This window comes from Pygocentrus nattereri, chromosome 10, assembly GCF_015220715.1.
Source record: "Pygocentrus nattereri isolate fPygNat1 chromosome 10, fPygNat1.pri, whole genome shotgun sequence".
Lineage (NCBI taxonomy): Eukaryota > Metazoa > Chordata > Actinopteri > Characiformes > Serrasalmidae > Pygocentrus > Pygocentrus nattereri.
In genome coordinates, this window is record NC_051220.1 from 28562960 (window position 1) to 28581618 (window position 18659).

At 40.4% G+C, this 18659-nt stretch overlaps 1 protein-coding gene across 1 annotated transcript; it reads right to left on the reverse strand.

Moving 5' to 3' along the window:
• Positions 1 to 1643: 1643 nt before the first annotated feature.
• On the reverse strand, positions 1644 to 18480 carry tulp4b (TUB like protein 4b). The gene is made up of 16 exons (XM_017699885.2): positions 18354 to 18480; positions 17128 to 17392; positions 15865 to 16134; positions 15083 to 15211; positions 14717 to 14878; positions 14447 to 14627; positions 14175 to 14282; positions 13879 to 14045; positions 10553 to 10777; positions 10231 to 10465; positions 9975 to 10119; positions 9120 to 9261; positions 8932 to 9025; positions 8670 to 8813; positions 5058 to 8560; positions 1644 to 3561 (listed from the first exon to the last, which is right to left on the reverse strand). The coding sequence occupies exons 2-16, from the start codon at positions 17146 to 17148 to the stop codon at positions 3445 to 3447; spliced, it is 5643 nt and encodes a 1880-aa protein (XP_017555374.1). The 5' UTR covers positions 17149 to 17392; positions 18354 to 18480; the 3' UTR covers positions 1644 to 3444.
• Between the last annotated feature and the right edge of the window lie 179 nt (positions 18481 to 18659).

The following is an 18659-nucleotide window of genomic DNA, read 5'->3' on the forward strand; positions in this document are numbered from 1 at the left end:
CCAGAAAAGAGGACTTTTAACTAGAACCTCGGGCTGACCGCTGTGCTTGGGCGATGTGGGCGAGGCTATGTGTGCCAGCGGTGCGCTATCAGAGGGGGAAAGGGCACTGCGGGCCCGGCTGAGCTCATTCACGTAGACTTTGTTGCTTACAGGGAGGAGCTTCACTCCACGTGTGACTTTTACTTTTAACAATGCATCAGCATAAACTATATCGGTCTCCAGAGTTGGGCTGTAACGTAATACGGGTATTGGGAATGCGTAGTTAGAATACAAACGTTAGGTTCTGTTTAGTCCAGCTTACATTTTGCAAAGGCACTGTGCAGAACGCAGTTAACTTTTGCATTTTAAGGATAATCCTTTTGGAATATTTTACCCACTAAATAAAAAAAAAAACAATCTTCATTTTAGAAACAGTCAACGTATGTAGCAAACATGCTCATTAGACAAACTCTTAGGAGGAACTCGATTAGCGGCTTCTTTAAAATGCTTTAAAAGTTCCTACTAAAGCCTGAGTAGACTGATAAATCATGTGATAATCAGTTACTCCTCTAACTATTACTAAGCTTTTTTTTTTGAACAATCATGCTAATAATCTCCTCAGTAATGGACATGTTTGCAAGTGATAAGTTTAGCATTGGTGTGGCACTGGAGTCCTGCTCGGAAGACTAGCAATGGACTAAACTGGGCGATGAGAGGGAAAAAGCTAAGATTTTCAGAACTTCATGTAAATGACATGTGTTAACGGAAAAATGGCATGAAGGAAACTGCCAACCAGTAACAGTGAGGAATATGTGAATTAATTTAAAGAAGTTTTTTCTCATCTGCACTCAGGGAGGACACCGTCTTTGCCAGGCTGTCAGTGTGGCACCTGCACCCAAGTCTCCGTCAGTTACAGCTGGGACTACTAGGCTGGAGCTGTGGCTGATGGACCCAAGCTGTGCATCCAGTTTTTTCCCCCCAAGATCTTATCCCCTAAATTCATAAATGAGTGTATTTAACTGGCTTACTTCACAATAGGGTAACTCCCATTCATTCTCTGCTACACCAGGGCTTTGAGGCTTGTGGACTTTACCACTGATATTTGTCAGATAGGCCAATTATTTGTATTTTATGGCCTCTAGCTTCATCCAGAGGCTACCTGCAGGGTAAACGTCATCTTTCTCTACATCCCAGGCATTGTTAAAACATCCTTCACTGGAGGATACTGTGCAGTAGCTACATGGTTATCACTGTGCATACTCCTGTTCCCACAGAGTTACAGTAGCCCTCCTCATACGGTGAGTTCAGTAGTGGCTTTCAGTGTGAGATCAGCATTTATATTACTGGTTACATTACTTGGCATGTTGAGTAGCTTGGGTGTAGGCATATGATGAGTATCCACTATATTTTTGCACGTCCTCTGACAGGCATCTGGAATTCAGAGAACCAAAGTAACATTCACAACTAGCACCATATATATGACATGTCTCTGACTATAAACATTTTAGTAAAGGTTATAAATGCATAGGCAACTTGAAATAGATATAAATCGATAAACATCTCTCATTTCTTCAAACTAGTTTGACTTTATTCTAGTGACGCATGTTCTGTTCGCTCATCAGCTACTGCACACACTTTCCTAATGCTTGAGAAACATCCTTGAGTTAATATGACAAGCTTATCATGGTTTATTTTACATTACAATAATAAAGCAGTAGCACAGTTAAAGCCTCACATTCCACACAATTCAAACTGGGCCTGAATAATTCAGTATAATAGAATTAGAAATTGCTGCATTTGCAAATCATCAAAGCATATACAACACCAAGAACAAGAGAACGCTCATATCAGCCATCTTCTGTCGACACACTAACTCTCAGCAAAGTTTTAGCTTACACCAGAAATATAAAAATGAACAAAACAGATAAAATTCAATAAGAAAGGGCATGAATATATGTAACTGCTAATTAAACAAAACAATAAACATGTTTATTTTTTCACTGATTATCTATATAGAGACAGTTTTCCAGACATTAAATAACCTACAGACTAAAAAGGCTTGCCAGTGTAATGTATTCTTTACATGTAGCCAGAAAGCTGCCCCACTAACAAATAAATTAAACATAAATCCCATCAAATAGATACATAAGGTATTTTTGTCTACATTTGATGAAACACAATACAAAAAAAATTGACTTTTAAGAATGAGAAAAAAAATCATATCCCACCCATGAGTGTAGCTGTTATTTAGTTTTATGTGCACTCTCATTTTCACCCTTTACCTCAGTTTATATGTTATGATAAATTACTATGACAAATGCATCATATGCATTTAGACTGAATTAAATTTCCTTTGTCCAAAATTAATTTTATGCATTTTGTATTAGTGGCATTGTGAACATACTGTTCAAAAACCAAACACTACATACCTTTGTTTACAATTCTATAACAAGTGGTGATATTCAGTGATGTGGTGGTACTATTGGAATTCTACACATTACAGTGATTCACATGATATTGATACCTTCTGGTTCATCATCTCCACACATCTATTTAAAAGTTCTATAGGGGAAACTGCTACCATAACACACTACTAATAACACAGTAAAGTAAGATGAGATGTTTTGTGTACAAAAATTAAGACACATAACTATGAAAACAGTGAATGTAATGGCACATTAAAGTGAGTGTTAGTAATGTCTGATGTATGACTACTCATAGGGCGACCCTACTCCTGGATGTCTACCCTCCTACAAGGTTTCAGCCCCAACTTAATACAAGTGACTAATATCTGTGTGTTCCTGGCCTTTCTGATTAGGTAAATGAGGTGTGCTACTTTAGTGCTGGAACTAAACTTTGTAGGGTGCAGGCACCTCAGTAATAGACAAAAGTTTAAATGTATTTTCACCCATAGCATCATCCCCTTTGTAGGCAATCGTAAATAATCTGCCAATTTTATAACGCAGTCTACACTTGGAAAACAACCTGCAGTAAGGGTCCTCAATAAGGGAATCCTATTAGCACAGGGTAACTGAATTGGTAATTGTCTTGCATGCATTTTTTTTAGCCTTTCATATATCAATGTTATGAAACATATACACATACACACTAAAAGAAAAACATAAATAGGAACTTATCTGTACCAGCTCTAAATATTTTTCATTCAGTTGCCTTATTTTCAAGAAGTCATCCAGCAGTCTATCAAATTGATATTTTTTGTCTCTTCAACTTAAAAAACACTAATATGTGGGTGGTTTGACAATTTCTGTACGTTTTAAATACCTCTAAAGTGTACTACGTCTGACTGTCCGAATCCCCCTGACAGTTAACTGTATGTCCCAGCAAAAGACAAGCAGGAGCCTACCATTTTATGGCAACACAAAGCATTCTTTTGCATCCTTTTTCACAATGCGCAGTCAGCAAACATTAACTGTGCTGTCTTAAACAAGATGGCTGGAGCTGTCCTTATTTAAGCCTCTGAGTCACGTTGGCCAAGGCGACAGCAAATGCTTGCACAGCTGAGAATGGGTACTGAAAATCTAGGATGTATGCATTACCATCAATTCTACCGAACTGCATCACCTGAAATAGAAGATAAAAGGTAGGTTATAAAATGTATAATGCATGTACTAATTTAAAATGAGCCAAATATTACAGAAAAACGTTAATGTCTAATACTGCTTTGTACAAAACACCAAATGAATGTCTAGGTATGTGTGGACAATATAGTGAAAATATAATGTTGCAAGACATTTTCATGATACACGATATGCATTCTGATATTTAGGTTGATACTGAGATTTACTAAGTTGCAACAGACAAAAACAAACCAGTACTGCCCCATTTAAAAATGCTATCAAAACCTGCTCTGCACAAAATCCGCTAAACAGGCCGAATTATGCTCTCTTTGTAATGAATCATGCAGTTGGTTTACACTTATAATATCCACAATATGCTGGGAAAAGCATACTGTGATGTAATAAGATGTAACTTATAGGGCTGTCAAACAATTAAAATAATTAATCATGATTAATCACATTTGTCTTATTCACCTTGCTCACTTTGATTTACTTTGCTATTACTTTTATTAGTTTGTAGGTTGTTGATTTATTTCCTGTAAGCACTGTCCAGTATAGTCTTCAGAAGTTGTCCTCCTGAGCTAACGTTACTGACATTGCCAGCATCATCTGGGTATTTTGCTTGCACTTTGCTGACACTTCAGACTCAATGTATTTTGGTGATAAATTGATGGCATAGCAACAGCTGAAAGTAACTTAAGAGAGCTATTAATAAAAGATGTCAATACAAAGCTGTATTTGAATGAGAGGGCTACGGTGGTTAAACAGCATACAAGCAGCTGTGCTTTAGACTGGAGCTACAGATGGTTTTGGAGTCAAACTAGGAAATACGCTAACTGCATCAAAAGAAAATAGCACCATTATCATAATTTATCAATAACTTTGACACCACTACTAATTTAAACTATATGTCCAAAAGTATAAAGACACCTCTTCTAAGTGAATTCAGCTACCGAATTTGTGAACCTATGGATCAGTGGCACTCACATAACTTATGTCATCTTTAAAGAAAAGCATTGCCAATAAAATGGGGCTTCAGGATGCATAAAGCATTGAGGGGCCATAGAGCAATGACAATGTGTTCTCTGGAGTGATGGAGCACCACCCAATACCTTTGGGATGAGCTGGAGTGGCTTTTGTAATCCAAAACTAATCATCCAACATCAGTATCTAAACTCACTAATGCTCTTATTGCTGAATGCAGTCAAATCTTTACAACAATGTTCCAACATCTAATGCAAAGCATTCCCAGAAAACTAGAAGCTGTTATTTTAGCAAGTCCCTTGAATGCCCTTGATTTCTGAAGAAGCTCTGGATAAGCATGTGTCTAAAAACGTATGGACATATAGTGGATCATAAAAATGTTAAATATTGTCATATTACCAACCCCTATGTGTAAGACTTTTTTTCCAGTAAATGATTGTAACAACTGTTATAACCAATGTGAAATAGTGGTTTAAATTAAGTAAGAAGATGAACAACAAAAAAACAAAGCCTAACCTGTCGTCCATCCAGCTCTATCTGAAAGTTTTTGGCCGACTCTTGCGTCACTCTTCCTCCAAAGTCAAGCTGGTAGACTTGGGTGGCTTCATTCCACAAGGGCTGTTTGTTGGCCATGACATATACAAAGCCCTGGCTGCCAAGGCCCCGATCTTCTCTCTCGTTTGCCTTGCGACACTTAATCTCCTCCAGTTCGTTTGCTGTGCGCAGGCTGCGTTTACTCTTCCAGCCTTTCTTGCTGCTCTGGCTTTGATTCATTAGCTCATCACCACTAATGAAAAGTTCAGGCTCACTTTCTGAGCTGTCTTGGAATTCATTTGTGGTCCTGCTCAACTTTTTGGCCTTATTCAGCTGCTCCTTCTGTCCCTTAGGCTTCTTTTTCTCTCGTACTCCAAGCCTTGGGCTGGAAATGAGAGAATTGAAGTCAGACAGTGCACGGCCTTCCTTTTTTGATTTGCTCTCAGAAACAGTAGACATGTTTGCCTCCTCTGCCCTGCTGTCAAGTCTCTTGCGACTTTTTTTGCTGAACCTGTCTGCTCCCTGCGGTACTGGACTCTCATTAAGCGAGGACTGTTCCTGAAAACTCTCACCAGAGTCAGCTAACACCTCTGAGGTGCTTTGATGGTTCAGGAGTTCAGCTGGAGGAGGAGGAGGGGGGAGAGGGGGAGGAGGTGGTGGTGGAGGAGGTGGCGGAGGAGGCGGCGGTGGAGGTGAAAGAACAGGCTTCTCCAAACCCTGATGCATCTTACTTGGTAAGGTCGCTGAGTGGTCCTGTATGGGAGGGCAAGCACTATATGTGCTCCAGGGATGTAAGGCCATTGGATGCAGCTGAAGGTTGGTGCATGAGCTGGCACCAGGGTACATGGGTGGTAGTGGGCAACAAGCTAGATTGGCCATATTATTTGCATAACCAGGAGGCAAAACTAGAGATGGATCCTGCTGACTGAACGGAACTGATGTTACCATGTCACTTGTCCCGCACGCCTGGGGAGGACTTTGCAAAGACTGAAGCTGAGGTCCACCGTGGGCCACACCAGGGGGAAACGGAGAGAGAGAAATCTGATAAGCTGATGGCAGGGTCATAGCACTAGGACTGGAGGGTGGTTTTGTTGAGAGAACAAAAGGCATTCGGGTTATGTCTAAGTGCTGTGCTTGGCTTAGTAAAAGTGGTGGTGGTTTGTGAGGTCCTGGTGGACTAGTCAATATATTTTGATCCTGGGGCATCCACATTTGATCTGAAGCAGGAGAATCCCACTGGTAAGGTGGTGGCCGTTTCACTGTTAAACTGACATCACCGAGTGTTAAATGCCGGACAGATTTTTCCAAATGGCACTGCTGGTTTAGTGTCTCATCTTCAGTAAAAGCAGAGTTGATATACACAGTCCTATCTCGGCTATTGTCAACTGGACTTAACAGGTTGTAAGAAGATTGTGAGGCCAGGGGTGAAGTACTTTTGGAATGCACAATTATAGTACTGTGTTGAGCCCCTTTGCCAGGGGGGAAATCCTGTCTCACTACAGTGCCACCTGCAATGCCACTGCTGTTGCTCCCGCCACCACTGACACTTACACTAGAGCTGCTGCTGTTACTGCTGCACTGAGTGCAAGTGTACAAAGCGGTGGGGATCCTGGGCTGGTAAGAAAGTGCAAGTGCACTGTTAACTTTAGATTTGGTTGGTAAAGTCCTTACCGTATCCACCATTTGAGAAATTTTCAGAGCAGTTTCTCTACGATCCCGTCGCATAGTAGCATGTATAAGACTGCTGTCAATCCGTTGTGTAGGACTCCTAATGACATTAATCTGGTTAGCAGGGTCAGGGTATGGTGGCGGATCTCCACTTGGTATCGAGTATCGAGGCACTGAAAGGCGGCTCAGGGTTGCTGAGCTATATGGAAGCTGGACTTTCTTGTTTTCTGATGAGGTGACTTTCAGTGTAGCCGAACTGCCCATTCCTTGCATACTGTAGGCATTCTGATTCCGTATAAGACGTCTCCGTGGCCGACACACCTCCTCTACATTTCCACTGCTGTCAAAAGTTGTGATCCTTTCATAACCCAATGGAGTTGGGTACTGGATGCTCACTGGGTGAAGAGAGAACTCATCCTTAGTTAAGCACGAGTCTGCTGACAGTGCGTTAGCATTCTCGCTGTTAACGATGAGCCCTGGAGGGGCTGTAGGTGGGACAGCAGCTGCTGCAGACACCACTGTCCCTGGGTATGGTGGTGGAGGGTTCATTTTGCGCATTTGAATTTCAAGAGAGGCGTCACTTTCAATGAATGACTGTGGCCTAGAAGGGACCTTCAGAGTATGTGTTTGCTCCATTCTGTCTGGTGGATGGTCTGGGTGAGGAATCTGAGGCATCATCTGAAGCTGATGCATGGAAATAGCAGTGTATGATGAAGGAGGCGGTGGTAAGGATATTTGCATTTTGAGTTGCTGCTGCATTTGTTGATGCTGCCTTTGCATCTGTTGATGTTGCTGCTGCATTTGTTGGTGCTGCTGCTGAAGCTGTTGTTGCTGCTGCCTCATCTCTTGAATTTGTTGCCGAATTTGTTGCTGCTGCTGTTGCATTTGCTCATGCTGAAGTTGCATCTGATGGTGTTGCTGTTGCATTTGTTGCTGATGTTGTTGCTGTACCTGCTGATGCTGTTGCACTTGCTGTTGCAACTGCTGTTGTTGCATTTGCTGATGATGCTGCTGCAGTTGTTGTTGCTGCTGCTGCAGTTGTTGTTGCTGCTGCTGCATTTGTTGATGCTGCTGCTGCATTTGTTGATGCTGTTGCAGTTGTTGCTGCTGCATTTGTTGATGCTGTTGCAGTTGCTGCTGCTGCATTTGTTGATGCAGTTGCTGCTGCTGCATTTGTTGATGCTGTTGCAGTTGCTGCTGCTGCATTTGTTGATGCTGTTGCAGTTGCTGCTGTTGTATGTGCTGTTGAATCTGTTGATGATGCTGTGTTTGCATTTGCTGTTGGTGCTGCATGTGCTGTGGATGCTGCTGCATTGGTTGTTGGTGCTGTTGCTGTGCTTGTTGATGCTGCTGCAACTTCAGATGCTGCTGTTGTGTTTGAGTCTGATGTTTTAATGTTTGATGATGATCTTCTTGTTGCTGTTGTTGCTGACGCTGCTGATGAGGTTGTGGTGGTAAATGATGAGGTGGTGGTGGAAGTGTCCCACTTAAAAGGTTGCCCATTTCTAGGCCACTGAAAATTACTTGTCCAGGGCTGGAGTACCTTGTCGGCACAGTGTACTGTGCTGTCACGTTGTCAGGATTAAGATCAGGGACTGATGTGTTGGCAGCTGCCGCTGCTGCTGCAGCAGCTGCGGCTGCAGTTGCTGTAGGATTGGTCAAGACATCGAGCTGAATATTCTGATTGGCCAGGAGAGACTGGACAAGTCCTATGCTCTGTGTGGGTGACATGGCTTGAGCTGGACTATGTATAGGAGCAATTGGAATATTAACTGTGCAAGGAGGATTATCACCTGACACCCCTGAGGGTCCCATCACTGAAAAGAAAATCACAGTGCCAGGCCATTAATCCTACATACATATAAGCACTTAATATATTCTGTAATACTTTCATATTTAAAAAGAATGTATTCTATAAACACTCACCTGGTAAATCATCTTCATCTTCACTGAATACAGTAGGATTGAAGACTGGTAAACTCATAAAGTCTGGGGAAATTTTACGGACCTCTGGTAGATAGATTGTCATCTGACGTGGTTGCAAGTGCAGCAAACTGGTTTTATAGATAACTGTAACATAATGAAAACATAACAGTATGAGACATTATCAATGATATAGTGAACTCAGTGTAGCACAATATATCATGAAAACAACATCTGAGATTTTCTCTGACAAAGTTTTTTTTACCTGCACCCAAATTTGCTGGCAAAAAGGAAGCAAGTCCCACAATTTTGAACTTTGTGCCCCAAATGTTAGAGGTGACTTGAGCAAGATAATTATGCTGCAATGTAAACAAAGTAATCATTTTAAAAAGTTGATTGATAAAAGGGTATTCAAGGATAGTATTCAGTTTTCAAAAACTTCCATTCTCATACCTCACTCATTCCATCTACTGGAAATTCTCTGCGAGTCAGACTTGGAGACCGTATGGTAGGTTTCTTTGGTAACCTTGGAGACCTGGACATTTCTTGAGATGATTGGGCAAGCTTGGGAGACTTTCTTGATTCCATATTGATTCTAGTAAATAAAACACAGTAAGAACAGCTGAGGAAATATGCACATTCTAATAAAGGATGGGCAATACACCAAAAAACATTCTTATGGTACACAATAGACAGTATTCACAAAACACGGCGCCTGCAGCAATACTGTTGACAATCCGCCAGTATAATATGTATGAGCAGTCAATGCTGGCTATGGCTTCCAAAAAAAGACAGCAAGAAAAAGTCAATCTGGTGTGTGAAGTCTTGATCTCTACTCAATCAAGAAGTTAGCTTTGACTTCTGATTATGCGCTATTGCCTACAATAACATATCCAGAGATCTTTAAATAATTTGTAATTATTTAGTCTGTGAAAAGGTCAGATGTTCTTAGTATTATTAACTTCATATTCAAATGCTATAATGATAGAAAAAAGTGAGAAACAACTGTATATCTATGTTTGATGTGGTTAATCAGTGCTAGCTTGATGTTAGCTTTAGCATAAGCCAACCTCGCTGACAGTTTGGCTTGCTCTGGCTTTTTCTCAGCTGCATTCATTGTCTAACTAAAGGATAAGCAATGTTAGTCAACCATGAACAATTCTCAACACTCAAAAATGATCAAGAGCAAAACTACAGAATTTATTCTTCACATAATTGTCTACCTATGACACAATGATGAGAGTTGACTATATAGTTTAGGGAGATGGATAATTCATAATGTCAGAGCAGGCAGTGACAAAATTGTACCTGGGAAGTTTAGGGGACCTGTTTCCTCTGGAAAGCTTTGGCGACTTCCTTCCAACCCACTCATCGCTCAACTCAATATCACTAGAGTCGGAGCAGTTGCAGCTATCAGTCATGTAAGATATCATACCGTTCATGCAGACTTCATCTGTAATTCAATGACAAATCAATGTTAGCTTTGAAAGAGCTGCCTTGCTGTATCTGAAAAGATCCATGACTTTTCAGTACTGAAAAAAGTGGCGTCTAATTTAAACTCTACCCGTTTTGCTGTCCATTTTGGGGTCCATTATAACAAACTCTGGACGCAGTTTGCTGATTCGACGGCCTTTGAGAATAGGCACCAGACCTCCCAGATGCTCCAGGTACAGGGTGTAGCATGGCCCTCCAGCCTCAGGATTCTCTTCTGCACGCTTCATAGTACAGTGTAGTCTCTCATTTCCCGCTGTAGGGTAGCTGACAAAGTCACGAATGTTGTTTGGATCAGGAATAGGAGGCTGTAGATATAAAAGAAAGATCAATACTGAGCTGCTGTTTTAAATAAATATTTGACATTTTGGGAGGTAGTATACATTGTCATTTACCTTGATAGTCGGGATGAATGCACTGGTAACATAGGAACAGAGGAGGGAGGGCATGTTCAGTTTGCCCACATCTCTCTCTTCTCTCAGGGCACTGGCTATGCCCTGCTGACACAGCAGCTGGAGGCTGGCCACCCTGTGCTCCACACGCACAACATACAGCGCTGGCCCACATGCCAGAAACAGCCGCGAGTCCCGGTGACCCCAGCAGATAGTAGTGATAGGCCTCTGAAATTAGAACAGCCACACAGCATTTGCAAATTGATCTACCACTGGTCCTGACAGAGTGGAAAAGGTTATGTGAACCTCTAATCCATTTATTTATATTATTATATGAAATGAAATTCACATTTGATGTGACAGTTTGGTAAAAAATCTAATTTATATGAGTTTACCCTTACCCCAAATAGCTGATAAGCTTGGGGAAATGCTTGGAGGAGAGATATTTGCACAGTCTGAGTGTTTTCTCATACATATGACAGTGCTATATACAAAAATGCACAAAAGTGCATTTCAAGCTTCTTGACACACTTTCAAGTTTCATGATGGCTGCCACTACTGTACTTTTGTTTTTAGAAAACAGTAGATTATACAGTGTCAGAAATCACACAAACAACTCAATATTCATTCAAATTTAGTCTATTTTACTTGGACTCAAATGGCAAACAGTTTTAGTAAAAGAAAATAATACCACCTTAGCGGTTTTATTTAAAATATGACCTGCAGGTATAAGTTTATACATTTATTTTACAATTTTCATTCAATAGCATTGGGAATAGGAATGAAATGCCGGTAGAAACAAAATGTTTAGACAGTGGAGGGTGGGGACCTCAGACCCCACATATACAGCTGGTCCAAACAAATTTGTTTGAGCCAATCATTTAGATTGTTGCTTCACCATGCCATAGTTAATTTGCAGGAAATTTCAACCCGACTTGCTACTAAATTGTAGCTACAAATTGCGTACTCCCAGAAGAAATGACTGGTTGTCTGTTACACAAGTTCTTTTTGCCAGCCAGCTTGAATGGCTGTTACCAACTTCACATATTTGTTTTTAGGCAATGCTTACCATAAGTAGTATTAAACGCAGTGTAGTAGAACGTTCATAAATCACCAATAGCTTGGTGCTGACATAACATTGAAAAGGCCATAAGAGCACTAATAATAAATAGCACCATCTCTGTGACATTTGAGCCTTAAAACAGTGACGAGTGCTACTTTGGACATCATGTATGTCTGTGACTAGATTATAAATTTTTTAAGCTTTCATTATATTTAATATTTTATTATTACAACCCCAATGTCAATGAAGTTGGGACATTGTGTAAAACATAAATAAAAACAGAATACGATGATTTGCAAATCCTTTTCAACCTATATTCAACTGAATACACTACAAAGACAAGATATTTAATGTTCAAACAGATAAACTTTATTGTTTTTTGCAAATATTCATTCATTTTGAATTTGATGCCTGCAACACGTTCCAAAGAAGTTGGGACAGGGGCATGTTTACCACTGTGTTACATCACCTTTCCTTTTAACAACACTCAATAAGCATTTGGGAACTGAGGACACTATTTGTTGAAGCTTTGTAGGTGGAATTCTTTCCCATTCTTGCTTGATATACAACTTCAGTTGCTCAACATTCTGGGGTCTCCATTGTATTTTGCGCTTCATAATGCGTCACACATTTTCAATGGGAGACAGGTCTGGACTGCAGGCAGGCCAGTCTAGTACCCGCACTCTTTTACTACGAAGCCACGCTGTTGTAACATGTGCAGAATGTGGCTTGGCATTGTCTTGCTGAAATAAGCAGGACGTCCCTGAAAAAGACGTTGCTTGGATGGCAGCATATGTTGCTCCAAAACCTGTATGTACCTTTCAGCATTAATGGTGCCTTCACAGAGGTGCAAGTTACCCATGCCATGGGCACTAACACACCCCCATACCATCAGAGATGCTGGCTTTTGAACTTTGCGCTGATAACAATCCGGAAAGTCCTTTTCCTCTTTGGCCCGGAGGACACGACGTCCATGATTTCCAAAAACAATTTGAAACGTGGACTCGTCAGACCACAGGACACTTTTCCACTTTGCGTCAGTCCATCTCAGATGAGTTCGGACCCAGAGAAGCCGGCGGCATTTCTGGGTGGTGTTGATCTATGGCTTTTGCTTTGCGTGGCAGGATTTTAACTTGCACTTGTAGATGGAGCGACGAACTGTGTTCACTGATAATGGTTTTCTGAAGTGTTCCTGAGCCCATGTGGTAATATCCATTACAGAATGATGTCGGTTTTTAATGCAGTGCCGCCTGAGGGATCGAAGGTCACGGGCATTCAATGTTGGTTTTCTGCCTTGCTGCTTACTTGCAGAGATTTCTCCAGATTGTCTGAATCTTTTGATGATATTATGGACTGTAGATGATGAAATCCCTAAATTCCTTGCAGTTGCACACTGAGAAACGTTCTTAAACAGTTGTTCACAAAGTGGTGAACCTCGGCCCATCCTTGCTTGTGAACGACTGAGCCTTTCAGGAATGCTCTTTATACCCAATCATGACACTCACCTGTTTCCACTTAACCTGTTCACCTGTGGAATGTTCCAAACAGGTGTTTTTTGAGCATTCCTCAACTTTCCCAGTCTTTTGTTGCCCCTGTCCCAACTTCTTTTGAATGTGTTGCAGGCATCAAATTCAAAATGAGTGAATATTTGCAAAAAACAGTAAAGTTTATCCGTTTGAACATTAAATATCTTGTCTTTGTAGTGTATTCAGTTGACTATAGGTTGAAAAGGATTTGCAAATCATTGTATTCTGCCCGAAGACTGCTGGGATAGGCTCCAGCATCCCCCCGCGACCCTGACGGAGAAGCGGCTTAGAAAATGGATGGATGGATGTAATCTGTTTTAATTTATGTTTTACACAATGTCCCAACTTCATTGGAATTGGGGTTGTTTTTTGTCATACATTATTTTTGTTTCATCTTGTTTTCATTAAGTTGAAATTTAAGTAATTTTAGTATTGTCATGATGCCGATTTTATCACTACTGTTGATAAAAGGAAAAAAGGCCTTATCAACAAGCATTTTCATTCGTAATATCATTCACAAGATCAACATAGAGTTTGAGGCATGCAGTTTGCTAATTTGTGGGGTATAAGAGTATAATTTTTATAAATGTACATTTATGGGCATATATATTGGAATCAGCAAATATGTACATGAAATGTACATTTATGTTTTTAAAAAATGACAATAAGATACAGATAATTGATGCTATCAGTATACCATAAGACATCACGTTGAATGACATATGACTTAATGAATTCACCTGTGCAGGTGTTTCCAAAGTGTATATGTGTTCTCCTTGAACGTTGTAGAACTTGACAAGAGCATTTCTCATTATAGAGGCACAGGCTGATTCAGAAGGGAGCCCATGTCTCTCCATTCCAGCTACAGCTAACAAGTCTCCTTGAGAGCACCACTGCACCTCCACATCTGTACAAGAACAGCTTAAGTGGATTATGTTGTATGGAACAAAATTCATGTTGACTTACATATCACTGTTAGCCACAAAACCATATCAGTGTTTCACGCATGTTCAAAACTAGGACACTACTGCTGTACCTTTAAGTCCTGAGCGGATTATGTTGGGTGAAAGATCATCATAGTTGTTCATCAGACTAATGTCTCCAGAAATGAAGCTCACTGTGAGAAGTGGCTTCACATTCCGCACTTTAAAGGAAAGACAGTTTACAGTGAGCTGAAGTCACAGATCAGATAAGACAGACAGTTCAATGGTCTCAGTGTTCTTATAATCTATCTGTGGTTAAGAATAGCAGCAAAAATACTAATGAAATGCAGTGTATTTATAATCATGCAAATGCGACAAGTTTTACCTTGACTTGGGGCATTGTCATCAGAGTCAGTATCACTCTCAGTACTGTCTTCCACCAGGAAGTCAGGGCAGTTCCAGGACATGCCAACAATGCCATCCGATTCATGCAGCAGGACGTGAGCAAGCATGCGACCATGGCAGTCCATTACAATCACCTGACCATCTGCTGTTCCAAACAACACCTATACACATACAGTGAAAGCAAGTATATTCATTATCTCCAGATAGCGATTCGATTCAGACACAACATGTATTATCTTTCTTTATTTACCTGTTGGTCATCAGGAGTCCAGATCCCACAGGTAATTTGGCTTTCCAGGTTGATCTCAGATGACCAGTGCCTCTGACCACTGACTGAGCCCACCAAGACAAAGCCATCTCTGTAGGCAATCAGGGCCTGAGTGCCATCATGTGACCAAGTGAAATCACTTACCTAAGATGCACCAGAAATTAGGCATTATGACATTGCAAATATAATAAATAACCAGAATGGCCAAACATGGGGTGCTATTCTAGTTTTTGCTTTGTGATATATAATATGCAACACCATTCATAAGTTAGATCATTGTCGTTGCTATTTAATAATGGACCCTTTAACCTTCAGTTGAAAAATGACTCCTTAAATGTGACTGAGTACCTGAGCCCCTCGATCATTAACCAGCTCCACAGACCATCTTCCTTCATACTGTATCCACACAAATATCCCCCCTTCCATGTCACAAGTAGCAAGCTTCTGAAATGGCTCATTCCATCGGACGAGGACGACCTGTGTAGACACAGACAGCTCTTACACTATTGTTTCAGGGAAATCCATGACTAGGAATGGGAAGGTTCATGGTTTAATGATATACTGAAGTATTAAATCAAAGTTTTAGTCCATTAATAAAACATATGTGGTAGAAATCGTTTTTAATGCATTTTTAAATCTTTTTAAACACAATCTCATGCCTATTTATGACAACATTTAGAAATACTTCCTCCCAGTGCACATGCAATAGCTGTGTGTTGCTGTGATGATGTTCTATAATTTGCAAGGGACTATAATGACAGATATATGACTAATGAGTGAGCAATATGGAAAAAAAATATTACATCACAATAATTCAGAACACATATTCACGATACACAATATGCATTGTGATATTGAAACAATTATGAATAAAGTGATTTCTATTCATTGTTTGTGCTCCATGAAATCCAAGTAAAAAGGACTAAAAGTGATCTCTTTGTAATGAGACATTGTTCAGTGTTGTTCAAGTACTGATGTTATTCATAATGCACTTAGAAAAGCATAATTTAATGTGGAGTAATTTATCATAACAGTGAAAATAACATATTGCCCCTTATATATGACCTTTTAGAAAAGATGCAGGCAGAATCAGTTCTTAAATGGCAAATCTTCCAATGTAAAACACAAACCTCACTGTTGTGCCCTCTTAAATTGAAATTAATCCTTTGTGGAGTATTCCTGTCTCTCCTGCAGTGACTGGATGTAAAAGTCACGCCAACAACACCCCTTGCATTTCCAGTGGCCAGCCATCCTTCCTCGTAGTAGCGCCTCCTGCACACCGGCTTCTCCTTCTCACTCTTAGGAACTCGTCCTTTCCATGAGAGGCAGAGGATGTTGGAGTCACTGCAGAGGACGGGACCATGTTCCACCGCAGCCAACATCCCTACTGAGTGACCAGGCTACATAGTGAAGAAGAGAGTGTGTTGAGCTTAAAGGAATATGCTGTTGTTTTTAAATCTAATCTATATATGCTGCAGCTATAGCAGTGACGATTACCATATATATAAATTCAACATGTTCCCTTGTACTTTCCACATAAAAGAACAGAAAACCTTGTTTGTTCAAACCATACCTACAATAGATGGCAATGGGCATTGTGTTCTGCTTTCTGGCTTCTATTGTAAATGTGTCTTGAATCAGTGGGGTTGTTTAACTATATACAAGGAAACAAGTTGAATTTATCGTCACTGGTGATCACCTGAATGATACGAATAAAGATTAGACTGAAAAACACAGTTTTCCTTCAAAATAATTAGACATCACAAATTCTGAAAGAACTGATTAAAAACAGCAGTTCAAAAAACATTTTAGGTAAAGGTGGGCGATATGGCAAAAATATGACATTACACTCATTTTTTATGACACACAATATGCATCATGCTATTTTCTTGAAGTTTGATCAATTGGCACAAAAAAAAAGAGTGCCACTTAAAATTTTTTTTTAATGTACTCATTGAGGTAATGATGATATCCACAATATGTTCAGAAAAACCACAAAACCGATCACAATAATGACAGGCATCATTATATTGCCCACCTGTACACTCTTAAAACAGGTTCTTCAAGAAAGGCAATTGTTCTAACCATGAGTTCTATTTAAATCCATGTCATACTTCTGTAATTATTTACATGGCGAAATAGTTCATTAGATTGACAGAGAATGTGTTGTATGTGGCTCTACATATACATCTATATATTTTTTTTTAATAGTTTTATGTAACTAGTTACATAAATATATGTAAATAGTTATTATATTGCTTAAATGTCAATATTACCATTTTCAAAAAGGTCCTATATAGAAACATATACATCACATTCTCTATCAATCTCAAGAACCATTTCACCATGCCAAGAACCATTTAAACTGAAACCACCATGTAGAAGATACTGACCTCTTCATAGTCCCTGGACATTCTTAGTTGGAATTTTGTTTCTGAAGGTGTCTTCCATTTTGTTGCAGATTTAAGAAACGTGTAGCAGCACCTGAGGAGTCCACACTGACTTGCAGAGATGTATTTATAAGTGTTATCACAGGATATCACGCCATTATATCAAGTCATGAGCGACACGGTTTATTTTCCTGACTGCAAGGCAAAGCGTTGTTAAATTTCGAAGTGTGAAGATATTCAGCAGCCAGTTTTCAACAGACCAGGTTTTCTGTGGGAAAAAAAAACAAAACACATCAGTGAGCGGACAAAACAATACGTGACCGGCCATGAATATTAGCTGAAAAAGACCCGAAAAATCCGGTCTGATGAAGCTGCCTGTGTCCTCTCTCTGTTGACGTTTTCCAGCTCTTACGTCACGAGAGGGTAAGCAGTGTTAAAAAATCACTGCAAAATCCCTGCCGCTGTTCTATTTCTCATTTCGGTCGGTCTGAAGCATTTAATTCCTATTTAAATCCTAGGGTCACTCACACAGGGCCTGTGAATGTGTATGAGAGCAAATACGAGGCTGAAGTTGGTTCCCATTCGTCAGCTGCTTGTTCGAATGTTCACGTTCCACCTTAAATGGACCTGAGGCGCCAGAATGTAACTGCTGCACCATTTAAGGTGGAATGGGAAAATTCGAACAAGGGGTTGGCGAATAAGAAGCTGACTTCAGCTTCGAAGAGCCGATGAAGGATGAGGACAGGCTAGCTGCTCCGCAGCCGTCATGGCAACACGAAGGCGACGATCGCTGAATTTTAATGACATTTCACCCTGTCCCCTCGTTTTCTAGATTTTCTTACCAAAATATTTCACATTTACACACTCTAGCCCACACCTATAGCTATGCTGTCGGTCGGTGGTGTATTTATAACCAACGGTGACGATGAAGCCGTGTCAAAGTACATCATCTGTACGGGATATTTATAACCGCCTCATAACGACGAAATAGGACTGGGCCACACAACCGTAATTAACCAGTGCTGTGTTAAAGACAACCCCATCTAGACCCGTTTGGAGGCGGTTTAATCAAACAGCATATCAAATGTTATCCCCATTTGGCCTTAACGCTCAACTACCACCACCGAGCAAAGAACCTGTATGGAAAATATAACCAACACAGCCATTTTATATCGCTATAAAGCCTAATATAATGTTATACCCTGCCATAAATATATAAGCGAACTCACCTTTTCCAAGTCGCTATCAATGCGTCTAAATGGTTGCCAAGTGCACAGCATGGATTAAAGCCTCTGAAGGAAACGAATGATGGATGAAGCGCAAAAAACAACCTCTACTTGAGGGATTTTAGACCCGGTAAAGGCAACCCAAACTCTGACGAAGGAGTGGATGAGACCACGTGAGGGGCAAGCCCATCCAGAGGGGTACGGGGCTACGGATTAGCACTGCGGTGACCAAGGGAACTGTGCTGATAGGAGTTGACATTTTCCCGTTTGCTTACCTTGTTTCCTCACTAGTAAGATAGTCCATGCAGG

Excerpts from the sequence above, each read along its gene's own strand:
- tulp4b (XM_017699885.2), bottom strand. The coding sequence starts at position 17,148 with ATGTCCAGGGACTATGAAGAG. Across the intron at positions 14,283-14,446 it reads TGACAATGCCCCAAGTCAAG|TGCGGAATGTGAAGCCACTT; the intron begins GTAAAACTTGTC and ends TTTCCTTTAAAG. Across the intron at positions 10,778-13,878 it reads CTTTGGAAACACCTGCACAG|AGGCCTATCACTACTATCTG; the intron begins GTGAATTCATTA and ends TTCTAATTTCAG.